Here is a 13,910-nt window from a genome sequence, read left to right as displayed (position 1 = left end):
GCATCTGGCATTTTCTCCACTGGCACTCACTCCATCCTGCTGCCCTGTGAAGAAGGTGGCTGCTTCTCCTTTGCCTTCTGCCATGATTGTAAGTTTCCTGAGGCTTCCCCAGCAATGCAGAACTGAGAGTAAGTTAAACCTCTTGTCTTTATAAATTATCCAGTCTCAGATATTTCTTCATATCAGCATGAGAACTGATGAATACAGTACATTGGTACCGAGGTAGTAGGGCGCCGCTATAAGGACACCCAAAAATGTGGAAGCAACTTTGTAACTGGGCAACAGGCAGAGGATGCAACAGATTGGAGGGCTCAGAAGAAGACAGGAAGATGTGGGAAAGTTGGAAACTCCTAGAGACTTGTTGGTTTTGCCCAAAATGCTGAAAGTGATATGGGCAATTAAGTCCAGGCTGACATAGTCTCAGATGGAGATGAGTGGCCTGCTGGGAACTGGAGTAAAGGTCACTCTTGCTATGCTTTAGCAAAGAGACTGTCAGCATGTTGCCCTTGCCCTAGAGATCTGTGGAACTTTGAACTTGAGAGAATGATTCAGGGTATCTGGCAGAAGAAATTTCTAAGCAGCAAAATGTTCAAGAGGATGCAGAGCATAAACGTTTGGAAAATTTGCAGACTGACAACATGATAGAAAAGAAAAACCCATTTTCTGGGAAGAAACTCAAGCCGGCCGTAGAAATTTGCATAAGTAATAAGGAGCCAAATGCTGACCACCAAGACAATGGAGAAATGTCTCCAGGACATGTCAGAGACCTTCACAGCAGCCCCTCCCATCACAGGCCCAGAGGCCTACTGGGGAAAAATGGTTTCATGGGCCAGGCCCAGGGCCTTGCTTTTTGTGCAGTCTTGAAAGTTGGTGACCTGTGTCCCAACTGTAGCTAAAAAAGGCCAAAGCTCAGCTCAGGCTGTTGCTTCAGAGGGTGCAAGCCCCAAGCCTTGGTGGCTTACATGTGGTGTTGGGCCTATGGATGCATAGAAATCAAGAATTGAGGTTTGTGAACCTCTGCCTAGATTTCAGAGGATGTATAGAAACACTTGGATGTCCAAGCAGAAGTCTGCTGCAGGGGCAGAGCCCTCATGGAGACCCTCTGCTAGGGCAGTGCAGAAGGGAAATGTGGGAGCAGAGCCCCCACACAGAGTCCCCACTGGGGCACTGCCTAGTGGAGCTGTGAGAAGACAGCCACTGTCCTCCAGACCCCAGAATGGCACATACACTGACAATTTGCACCATGCACCTGGAAAAGTCACAGATACTCAATGCCAGCCTGTGAAAGCAGCTGGGAAGGAGGCTGTACCCTGCAAAGCCACAGAAGCAGAGCTGCCCAAGGCCTGGGGAGCCCAACTCTTGCATCATTATGACCTGGATGTGAGGCATGAAGTCAAAGGAAATAATTTTGGAACTTAAAGGTTTAATGACTTCCCTGTTTGATTTTGGACTTGTGTGGGGCCTGTAGCCCCCTTGTTTAGGCCAATTTCTCCCATTTGGAATGGGCATATTTACCTAATGCCTGTACCCCATTGTATCTAGGAAGTAACTAACTTGCTTTTGATTTTACAGGCTCATAGGTGGAAGGGACTTGCCTTGTCTCAAATGAGACTTCGGACTTGGACTTCTGAGTTAATGCTGGAATAAGTTAAGACTTTGGGGGACTGTTGGGAAGGCATGATTGTGATTTGAAATGTGAGGACATGAGATCTGGGAGGGACCAGGGGCAGAATGATATGGTTTGGCTGTGTCCCCACTCAAGTCTCATCTTGAACTGTAATCCTTATAATGCCCACATGTCATGGGAGGGACCTGGTGGGAGGTAATTAAATCACGAGGATGGATTCCCCCATGCTGTTCTCATGATACTGAGTTCTCACAAGATCTGATAGTTTTATAAGCGTCTGGCATTTTCCCCACTGGCACTCACTCCATCTTGCTGCCCTGTGAAGAAGGTGCCAGCTTCTCCTTTGCCTTCTGCCCTGATTATAAGTTTCCTGAGGCCTCCCCAGCCATGGGGAACTGTGAGTCAATTAAACTTCTTTCCTTTATAAATTACCCAGTCTTGGGCAGTTCTTTATAGCAGTATGAGAGTGAACTAATACACATACACACATATATAACCTCTTATGGTGAGCGATATTTTTACTTAAAGAAAATATACTTTCATGTCTTTTCAGTTAATTCTCAAACACTCCTAGTGGTAAACAAGGCATTATTATGTCATTATGACAAGTGAGGAAGTTGAGGCCCAGAGAGTCTGAGGGGTGACTCCAAAGTCAAGCAGTAGGCTCACCCCTTTCTTGCTTATGATGGAAATAAAATAAAAGCCACCAGAGGCTGACATTTGCAGATAATTTTCTTATATACCCAGCCCTGTCATGTAACCAAAGGGCATCATCTGTCACTAATCTGTTAGTGTCTTGGGGATCGTGAACAGAGGATCAAGAAATGGTGCCTAAGGCTGGGCACAGTGGCTCATGCTTGTAATCCCACTACTTTGGGAGGCTGAGGTGGGCAGATCACCTGAGGTCAGGAGTTTGAGACCAGCCTGGCCAAGGTGGTGAAATCCTGTCTTTACTAAGAACACAAAAATTAGCTGGGTGTGGTGGCAGGCACTTGTAATCCCAGCTACTTGGGAGTTTGAGACAGGAGAATCACTTAAACCTTGGAGGCGGAAGTTGCAGTGAGCCGATATTGCACCATTGCACTCCAGCCTGGGTGACAAGAGTGAAACTTCATCTTTAAAAAAAAAAAAAAAAAAAAAAAAAAAAAAAGATGATGGCCGAATAGGAACAGATCCAGTGTACAGCTCCCAGCATGAGCGACGCAGAAGACAGGTGATTTCTGCATTTCCAACTGAGGTACTGGGTTCATCTCACTGTGGAGTGCTGGACAGTGGGTGCAGGACAGTGGGTGCAGCGCACCGTGCGTGAACTGAAGCAGGGTGAGGCATCGCCTCACCCAGGAAGCACAAGGGGTCAGGGAATTCCCTTTCCTAGTCAAAGAAAGGGGTGACAGATGGCATCTGGAAAATCGGGTCACTCCCACCCTAATACTGCGCTTTTCCAATGGGCTTAACAAACGGCACACCAGGAGATTATATCACACACCTGGCGAAGAGGGTCCTACACTCACGAAGCCTCACTCATTGCTAGCACAGCAGTCTGAGATCAAACTGCAAGGCCACAGCCAGGCTGGGGGAGGGGTGCCCGCCATTGCTGAGGCTTCAGTAGGTAAACAAAGCAGCCAGGAAGCTCGAGCTGGGTGGAGCCCACCACAGCTCAAGGAGGCCTGCCTGCCTCTGTTGGCTCCACCTCTGGGGGCAGGGCACAGACAAACAAAAGGCAGCAGTAACCTCTGCAGACTTAAATGTCCCTGTCTGACAGCTTTGAAGAGAGTAGTGGTTCTCCTAGCATGCAGCTTGAGATCTGAGAATGGACAGACTGCCTCCTCAAGTGGGTCCCTGATCCCCGAGTAGCCTAACTGGGAGGCACCCCCCAGTAGGGGCAGACTGACACCTCACACGGCCGGGTACTCCTCTGAGACAAAACTTCCAGAGGAACGATCAGGCAGCGCATTTGTGGTTCACCAATACCTGCTGTTCTGCAGCCACCGCTGCTGATATCCAGGCAAACAGGGTTTGGAGTGGACCTCCAGCAAACTCCAACAGACCTGCAGCTGAGGGTCCTGACTGTTAGAAGGAAAACTAACAAACAGAAAGCACATCCACACCAAAAACCCATCTGTACATCACCATCATCAAAGACCAAAGGTAGATAAAACCACAAAGATTGGGGAAAAACAGAGCAGAGAAACTGGAAACTCTAAAAAGCAGAGCGCCTCTCCTCCTCCAAAGGTACGCAGCTCCTCACCAGCAACGGAACAAAGCTGGATGGAAAATGACTTTGATGAGTTGAGAGAAGAAGGCTTCAGAAGATCAAAGTACTCCGAGCTAAAGGAGGAAGTTTGAATCAATGGCAAAGAAGTTAAAAACCTTGAAAAAAAATTAGACAAATGGCTAACTAGAAAAACCAACGCAGAGAAGTCCTTAAAGGACCTGATGGAGCTGAAAACCATGGCACGAGAACTACGTGATGAAAGCACAAGCCTCAGTAACCGATGCAATCAACTGGAAGAAATGGTATCAGTGATGGAAGATGAAATGAATGAAATGAAGTGAGAAGAGAAGTTTAGAGAAAAAAGAATAAAAAGAAACAAACAAAGCCTCCAAGAAATATGGGACTATGTGAAAAGACCAAATCTACGTCTCATTGGTATACCTGAAAGTGATGGGGAGAATGGAACCAAGTTGGAAAACACTCTGCAGGATATTATCCAGGAGAACTTCCCCAATCTAGCAAGGCAGGCCAACATTCAAATTCAGGAAATACACAGAACGCCACAAAGATACTCCTCAAGAAGAGCAACTCCAAGACACATAATTGTCAGATTCACCAAAGTTGAAATGAAGGAAAAAATGTTAAGGGCAGCCAGAGAAAGGTCGGGCTACCCACAAAAGGAAGCCCATCACACTAACAGCTGATCTCTTGGCAGAAACTCTACAAGACAGAAGAGAGTGGGGGCCAATATTCAACATTCTTAAAGAAAATAATTTTCAACCCAGAATTTCATATCCAGCCAAACTAAGCTTCATAAGTGAAGGAGAAATAAAATACTTTACAGACAAGCAAATGCTGAGAGATTTTGTCACCACCAGGCCTGCCCTAAAAGAGCTCCTGAAGGAAGCACTAAACATGGAAAGGAACAACTGGTACCAGCCACTGCAAAAATGTGCCAAATTGTAAAGACCATCGAGGCTAGGAAGAAACTGCATCAACTAACGAGCAAAATAACCAGCTAACATCATAATGACAGGATCAAATTCACACATAACAATATTAACCTTAAATGTAAATGGGCTAAATGCTCCAATTAAAAGACACAGACTGGCAAATTGGATAAAGAGTCAAGACCCATCAGTGTGCTGTATTCAGGAAATCCATCTCACGTGCAGACACACATATAGGCTGAAAATAAAGGGATGGAGGAAGATCTACCAAGCAAATGGAAAATAAAAAAAGGCAGGGGTTGCAATCCTAGTCTCGGATAAAACAGACTTTAAACCAACAAAGATCAAAAGAGACAAAGAAGGCCATTACATAATGGTAAAGGGATCAATTCAACAAGAAGAACTAACTACCCTAAATATATATGCACCCAATACAGGAGCACCCAGATTCATAAAGCAAGTCCTTAGTGACCTACAAAGAGACTTAGACTCCCACACAATAATAAAGGGAGACTTTAACACCCCACTGTCAACATTAGACAGATCAACGAGACAGAAAGTTAACAAGGATATCCAGGAATTCAACTCAGCTCTGCACCAGGCAGACCTAATAGACATCTATAGAACCCTCTACCCCAAATCAACACAGTATACATTCTTTTCAGCACCACACCACACCTATTCCAAAATCGACCACATAGTTGGAAGTAAAGCACTCCTTAGCAAATGTAAAGGAACAGAAATTATAACAAACTGTCTCTCAGACCACAGTGCAATCAAACTAGAACTCAGGATTAAGAAACTCACTCAAAACTGCTCAACTATATGGAAACTGAACAACCTGCTCCTGAATGACTACTGGGTACATAATGAAATGAAGGCAGAAATAAAGATGTTCTTTGAAACCAACGAGAACTAAGACACAACATACCAGAATCTCTGGGACACATTCAAAGCACTGTGTAGAGGGAAATTTATAGCACTAAATGCCCACAAGAGAAAGCAGCAAAGATATAAAATTGACACCCTAACATCACAATTAAAAGATCCTTCCTTCCTCCCTTCCTTCCTTCCTTCCTTCCTTCCTTCCTTCCTTCCTCTTTCTTTTGTTTTTTCTTCTCTTTTCTTCCCTCTGTGGCCCAGGCTGGAATCTAGTCGGCTCGCTGCAGACTCCCTGCCTCCGGCTCCCGTGATTCTCCTGCCCCGCGAACCACCACCGCTGCCTGCTTTTTCTCCTTTGGCTGGAGGAGCGGTTTCGCCATGTTGGCCAGGCTGCTCTCCAGCTCCTGACCCCGAGTGCTCTGCCCGCCTCGGCCACCCGAGGTGCTGGGACTGCAGATGGAGTCTCGCTCACTCGGTGCTCGGTGTTGCCCGCGCTGGAGTGCGGTGGCGTAGTCTTGGCTCACTGCAGCCTCTGCCTCCCAGCCGCCTGCCTTGGCCTCCCAGGGTGCTGGGATTGCAGCCTCTGCCCAGCCGCTGCCCCGTCTGGGAGGTGGAGAGTGTCTCTGCCTGGCTGCCCATCGTCTGGGATGTGAGAAGTGCCTCTGCCTGGCTGCCCATCGTCTGGGATGTGAGGAGCACCTCTGCCCGGCCGCCACCCCGTCTGGGAAGTGAGGAGCGCCTCTGCCCGGCCGCCCCGTCTGGGAAGAAGTGAGGAGCGCCTCTGCCTGGCCACCCCGTCTGGGAAGTGAGGAGCTCCTCTGCCAGGCCGCCCATTGTCTGGGATGTGAGGAGCGCCTCTGCCTGGCCACCCCTTCTGGGAAGTGAGGAGCCCCTCTGCCCGGCCACTGCCCTGTCTAGGAAGTGAGGAGCGCCTCTGCCCGGCCGCCCCGTCTGGGAAGTGAGGAGCGCCTCTGCCCGGCCGCCCCATCTGGGATGTGGGGAGCGCCTCTGCCCAGCCGCCCCGTCTGGGAGGTCTACCACGGAGGCCAGAAGCAATGTGGGGGCTGGACGTGGTGGCTCCCGCCTGTAGTCCCAGCACTCTGGGAGGCCGAGGCGGGTTGATCACTTGAGGCTAGGAGTTTGAGACCAGCCTGGCCAACATGGCGAAACATATGAAAAATACAACAGACAAACCAACCAACCAACCCAGCGACAACAAAACAGGTCTACCCTGGAGTCATACTCTTAATTTTTTCTATTTTCCTCCCTTTCTGATCCTTTATCCCACTTTCTTTTTCTTCCTCTTCCTTCTCCTTCTTCTTTGTCAAATAGAGGATTAAGTTATTATCATTGATCCATACAAAGTCCCTCTCTCATTTATTTTCTTTAATTCCCACTCCCCATTTCTATTCCCCGTCTTCCCATGTGCAACCTTCCTAATATGTTTGATATGCATCTTTTTGTTTGTATGTATTTTTAGAAAATGTTTATTGTTTTGTGTGCAAAAAAATTAATAAAAAAAAGAACTAGAGAAGAAAGAGCAAGCACATTCAAAAGCTAGCAGAAGGCAAGAAATAACTAAGATCAGAGCAGAACTGAAGGAAATAGAGACACAAAAAAACCTTCAAAAAGTCAATGAATCCAGGAGCTGGTTTTTTGAAAGATCAACAAAACTGATAGACCACTAGCAAGACTAATAAAGAAGAAAAGAGAGAAGAATCAAATAGACACAATAAAAATGACAATGGGGATATCACCACCAATCCCACAGAAATACAAACTACCATCAGAGAATACTATAAACACCTCTATGCAAATAAACTAGAAAATCTAGAAGAAATGGATAAATTCCTCGACACATACACCCTCCAAAGACTAAATCAGGAAGAAGTTGAATCTCTGAATAGACCAATAACAGGCTCTGAAATTGAGGCAATAATTAATAGCTTACCAACCAAAAAGAGTCTAGGACCAGATGGATTCACAGCCGAATTCTACCAGAGGTACAAAGAGGAGCTGGTACCTTTCCTTCTGAAACTATTCCCAGCAATAGAAAAAGAGGGAATCCTCCCTAACTCATTTTATGAGGCCAGCATCATCCTGATACCGAAGGCTGGCAGAGACACAACAAAAAAAGAGAATTTTAGACCAATATCCTTGATGAACATTGATGCAAAAATCCTCAATAAAACACTGGCAAACTGAATCCAGCAGCACATCAAAAAGCTTATCCACCATGATCAAGTGGGCTTCATCTCTGGGATGCAAGGCTGGTTCAACATATGCAAAACAATAAATGTAATCCAGCATATAAACAGAACCAAAGACAAAAACCACAAGATTATCTCAACAGATGCAGAAAAGGCCTTTGACAAAATTCAACAACCCTTCATGCTAAAAACTCTCAATAAATTAGGTATTGATGGGATGTATCTCAAAATAATAAGAGCTATCCATGACAAACCCACAACCAATATCATACTGAATGGACAAAAACTAGAAGCATTCCCTTTGAAAACTGTCACAAGACAGGGATGTCCTCTCTCACTACTCCTATTCAACATAGTGTTGGAGGTCCTGGCCAGGGCAATCAGGCAGGAGAAGGAAATAAAGGGCATTCAATTAGGAAAAGAGGAAGTCAAATTGTCCCTGTCTGCAGACGTAATTGTATATCTAGAAAACCCCATTGTCTCAGCCCAAAATCTCCTTAAGCTGATAAGCAACTTCAGCAAAGTCTCAGGATACAAAATCAAAGTGCAAAAATCACAAGCATTCTTATACACCAATCACAGACAAACAGAGAGCCAAATCATGAGTGAACTCCCATTCACAATTGCTTCAAAGAGAATAAAGTACCTAGGAATCCAACTTACAAGGGATGTGAAGGACCTCTTCAAGGAGAACTACAAACCACTGCTCAATGAAATAAAAGAGGATACAAACAAATGGAAGAACATTCCATGCTCATGGATAGGAAGAATCAATATCGTGAAAATGGCCATACTGCTCAAGGTAATTTATAGATTCAATGCCATCCCCATCAAGCTACAAATGACTTTCTTCACAGAATTGGAAAAAACTACTTTAAAGTTCATATGGACCCAAAAAAGAGCCCACATTGCCAAGTCAATCCTAAGCCAAAAGAACAAAGCTGGAGGCATCACACTACCTGACTTCAAACTATACTACAAGGCTACAGTAACCAAAACAGAATGGTACTGGTACCAAAACAGAGATATAGACCAATGGAACAGAACAGAGCCATCAGAAATAATGCCACATATCTACAACTATCTGATCTTTGACAAACCTGACAAAAACAAGCAATGGGGAAAGGATTCCCTATTTAATAAATGGTGCTGGGAAAACTGCCTAGCCATATGTAGAAAGCTGAAACTGGATCCCTTCTTTATACCTTATACAAAAATTAATTCAAGATGGATTAAAGACTTACATGTTAGACCTAAAACCATAAAAACCCTAGAAGAAAACCTAGGCAATACCATTCAGGACATAGGCATGGGCAAGGACTTCATGTCTAAAACACCAAAAGCAACGGCAACGAAAGCCAAAATTGACAAACGGGATCTAATTAAACTAAAGAGCTTCTGCACAGCAAAGGAAACCACCATCAGAGTGAACAGGCAACCTACAGAATGGGAGAAAATTTTTGCAACCTACTCATCTGACAAAGGGCTAATATCCAGAATCTACAATGAACTCAACACATTTACCCCATCAAAAAGTGGGCAAAGGATATGAACAGACACTTCTCAAAAGAAGACATTTATGCAGCCAAAAAACACATGAAAAAATGCTCATCATCACTGGTCATCAGAGAAATACAAATTGAAACCACAGTGAGATACCATCTCACACCAGTTAGAATGGCGATCATTTAAAAGTCAGGAAACAACAGGTGCTGGAGAGGATGTGGAGAAATAGGAACCCTTTTACACTGTTGGTGGGACTGTAAACTAGTTCAGCCATTGTGGAAGTTGGTGTGGCGATTCCTCAGGGATGTAGAACTAGAAATACCATTTGACCCAGCCATCCCATTACTGGGTATATACCCAAAGGACTATAAATCATGCTGCTATAAAGACACATGCACATGTATGTTTATTGTGGCACTACTCACAATAGCAAAGACTTGGAACCAACCCAAATGTCCAACAAGGATAGACTGGATTAAGAAAATGTGGCACATATACACCATGGAATACTATGCAGCCATAAAAATGATGAGTTCATGTCCTTTGTAGGGACATGGATGAAGCTGGAAACCATCATTCTCAGCAAACTATCGTGAGGACAAAAAACCAAACACCGCATGTTCTCACTCATAGGTGGGAATGGAACAATGAGAACACATGGACACAGGAAGGGGAATATCACATACCAGGGACTGTTGTCGGGTGGGGGGAGGGGGGAGGGACAGCATTAGGAGATATACCTAATGCTAAATGACGAGTTAATGGGTGCAGCACACCAACATGTCACATGTATATATATGTAACAAACCTGCACGTTGTGCACATGTACCCTAAAACTTAAAGTATAATAATAATAAAATAAAAAAATTTTAAAAAGGTGCCGAAGTAAAGGCTGCTCCAACACATTCCTCTCCTTTAACCATACATCATACAAGCTCCACTAGGCATCTGATCTTCTTAGTCCACCTTAAGGAGTCCCACCTGAAAAACTTCAGGTTCAGAGATAATCATCTCAGCAGTATTTCCATTGGCAAAATAATTAGAAACAGCCCAAGTAACCTACATGACAGAATGAAGGTTCAATTAGGTCGCTTATTGTGCTTTTCCTTAGTGAAATATTACGTAGCCATTAAAAATGATTTACAAAGAGTTTGCAGTAATAAGGAGATAGTGCTCCTGCCAGATATTAATTTAGAAAATAAAACAATACAAAATTTCTCTGAATGTTTATATATCAATAACATACAGTTATATGTCATTGATACGAAAAAAAATACAAGAAAAGGAGTATAAAAATAATTACACACCAAAGTTTAATCTAAGCCTGAAGAGCTTCTGGGTAATTATTGTTTTCTTGCATATTTTATTTTCTACATTTTGCCAGGAACATATGTTGCTGTTCGGATTAAAGATTTACTTTAGAAAATTTCCTTGCATAGCAATCAAAACACGATGGGGTTTATTTCTCCCAAACAATCTAAGTGTTCAGATCACTGTACAGAGACAAGACGAACTCTCAGTGGATACTGGGACTCCAGCAGACAATATTTGGTTTGGGTTTTCTCCATGGCAATGCCCACATCTGTGGCACCTGGCACACACACCTTGCTTTTCTCAGATGGGACAATCTGTGTTCCTCTTTGTTCTCCTATCATCCAGTGTTCAAAGTGCTTCTAAGTGTGCAGGGCAACTTAAATCAGTAGTGGTAAACTATGTGCAAAGCTAGACTTACCCTTCCAGGGTGGCCATCCCAACTCTTAAGGTCAGTGGGTCAACTGAGCCACTGAATGAAACGGTCAGAATTCGTTTCCTAAAGCAGCCTGTCCTCCCTCTCCCCTTCAACACAATCCAGCTTAGGAAACATTTGCTAAGTCCCTCCAATGTGTCAGATACTGTGTTAGACTCCCTGAAACAAGCAATTTCTGTATGAGGACAGATAAGTAACCCAATAACCTGGGTTCACTGTGATGAAGATGGCATTAGGTCAAACACAGGACAAGACTGAGATCGTGAGGGGCACTCAGCTGGCCTGTGGGTCTTCAAGGGCTCTTGACCTAAGGGTTTCCTAAGCTGGGTGCCAGGAATGCACAGGTGTTGGCTAGGGGACACTGGAGAAGGGGACGTGAGTGTTTTAGGAAGATATTTCACACGCAAAAGCACAGAGGCACGGAACCACCAACAGGATGTGTTTCTAGGATGCAAATTTAAAGTGAAGATAATAGCCAAGGATGGGTTGGAGTGAAAGGTCTGAAACATGGGTCACGGCAGGTTTTGGCGGCCGGAGACAGAATTCCGAATTTGGTACGTCCGTGATGGGCAGCCATCTGTACTGAAGTAGAATACTAGTTCCCAGTTGCCCTTCCTGCCATCAGCTGTATGGCTGTGACTTTCTGAAACACTGAGCTCCCCACTCCCTTTAGTAGCCTATCTTCGGCATCCTCTTATAACGTTCCACATATCTTCTCAAATACACAAAACCCTTTTCCATTTATTTTCAACTCTGATTCATCAGATAAGAGGACAGAATTAAAATGAAAATGAAACATATGCCTATAGACTTCATCAGAAAATGTACTCTACAAAATACTTAAGAATAACTGAACCCAGAAAATTTCATCCCTTTCTCTTTACAATGGAGAAGAGTCCTTCTAGCAGAGCCGAATTTGCATTTGGCTCCCCACAGAGGAACCCACAGAAGCCCTGGACGGAGCCACACTCACCACAGATTGACCAGGAAGGGGTGCTCCAGCCCTTGCATGATCTGCAGCTCCCGGAAGACATTCCGAACCTCATCCCTCTCGATGCACTTCTGCTTGTTCATGTACTTCATTGCATACATTTTCTTAGTGTCTCGCTTCTGCACGATGCATACCTGAGCGACAGCCAAAGGAGAGAACATTCAGGCTAACAACGGAAAAGGAAGACAAAGGAGAAAAGTCACCCCGCACTGCATTTTTACTTCTGGATTCACGTCCCTGTTCTTAAAATCTGCTAGCGGAGCAGCTCTGCTGAGTTAGGCACAACCTGTCTGCATCTGCAAAATGGAGGAGTTGGACCAGATTCATCCATTTATTAAATATTTACATGAGCATTGGCCATGTACTAGGTGCTGAAAGAGGAGATGCAAACACAGAAGATGGAAGAAGCAGGCCTGCCCTCAAGGGGCTCACAGCCCATGAGGAATATAGATAAAAGCAAAAAGCACCAGTGACTATAACCCTGACATGTGTGGCGTGCACGAGTGTTGCAGACTCTATCTGTGCCCACCTGAATCTCCTCACCTTTCCCACTTCTGCACCCACCTGCCTGACTTCCATCCACCAGTTCTGCGTTCTCTCCCTGAGGACTCTCTTTTGCCAGTAGGGCCCACTTTGCTGCCCATGCAGCAGACCAGCCAAGCCAGGGAATTAATGTCCTCAGAGCAACACTCGATCCACGACTGTTAGAAACTGGAGTATCAGTACCCCCTCTCCCTTGCCCGTCACCTGGGATGAGGCTGAGGCCAGTGTTTTACACTGGCTCCTGGAGTTTGTAAGTTTGCCTAGCCCCGCAGTGGGCTAACAAGCTTAACAGCACACCCTTTCCTGGCCATCTTCCTTCCTATCCTTCCCTGTGTTCTTTCTGCCTCTCCCATGTCCTGTCCTCAAATCTTTGCCTTGGAGCCTGATTCTGGGGAAACCCAAACTCAGGCACATGCGTTCTGAGGGAGCATAGGAGAAGCTGGGGACAGCTATGATGACAGTGGTCCTATATTGAGCACTTTATTGCAGCCCAGACACTGAGCAAATCATCTCCTTGATCATCTCACTGAATCCCTGTAAGAACCTTATGGATAAAGCAAGAGGAAGCTGTAGCCCCAAGTGTACTAATTAACTTCTTCAGAGTTCAACAAACCACCAAGTGGCAGGGTGGGGGTTCAAATCCATGAGGCCTGGACTTTTGAGTGACTGCCTTACCTGGGGGCAGTTTGGGGCAGGGTGGGAGGATGGGAGCTGTCAGAGAAGGCTCTCCGCAGGATCAAAACCAGGGGGCAAGCCCTAAAGGATGGGAAGATGGTAAGGGTGAAGGAAGAGGCTTTGAGGGAAAGAGAATCCTGTAAAGGAGGGCGTGGAGCCGAGGAGACACAGCAAGCACGGCAGGAAAAATGAGCAGGGTTGACATGCACATGTGGCATGGACAGTTAGCAAGGATTGTATGAGCTAGTCTTCCCAACACCCCGAGGAGGGACTGTATTGGTCCCTTGGATGGTTAGCAAGGATTGTATGGGCTAATCTTCCCAATACCTCAAGAAGGGATTGTGTGGGTTCCTCAGGTTGCTGTAACAGTACCTCAAACTGGGGGATTTAAACAACAGAAATTTATTGGCTCATAGTTCTGAGGGCTGGAAGTCCAAAACCAAGGTATTAGCAGGGCCCCTGCCCCCTCTGAAGGCTCCCGGGGGGATCCTCCCCTGCCTCTTCCAGAGTGGGGCAGCTCCAGCAACCCCTGGTGCCCTTGGCTTGCAGCTGCAGCACTTCTGT

The 13,910-nt window shown here is 45.4% G+C and overlaps 1 protein-coding gene across 3 annotated transcripts in view; it reads right to left on the bottom strand.

Moving 5' to 3' along the window:
- The window catches only part of STK32B (serine/threonine kinase 32B), a 431,273-nt gene that overhangs the window by 304,047 nt on the left and 113,316 nt on the right, over positions 1-13,910 (bottom strand). For all 3 annotated transcript variants that reach the window (XM_030801295.1, XM_030801296.1, XM_030801297.1), the window contains exon 3: positions 12,111-12,262. In XM_030801295.1, coding sequence (XP_030657155.1) covers positions 12,111-12,262 — 152 coding nt within the window. The remainder of the gene's footprint in view (positions 1-12,110; positions 12,263-13,910) is intronic.

Source organism: Nomascus leucogenys, chromosome 20 (genome assembly GCF_006542625.1).
Source record: "Nomascus leucogenys isolate Asia chromosome 20, Asia_NLE_v1, whole genome shotgun sequence".
NCBI lineage: Eukaryota > Metazoa > Chordata > Mammalia > Primates > Hylobatidae > Nomascus > Nomascus leucogenys.
The sequence above is the reverse complement of the archived record's forward strand: the minus strand, read 5'-3'. Positions and strand labels throughout refer to the sequence as shown.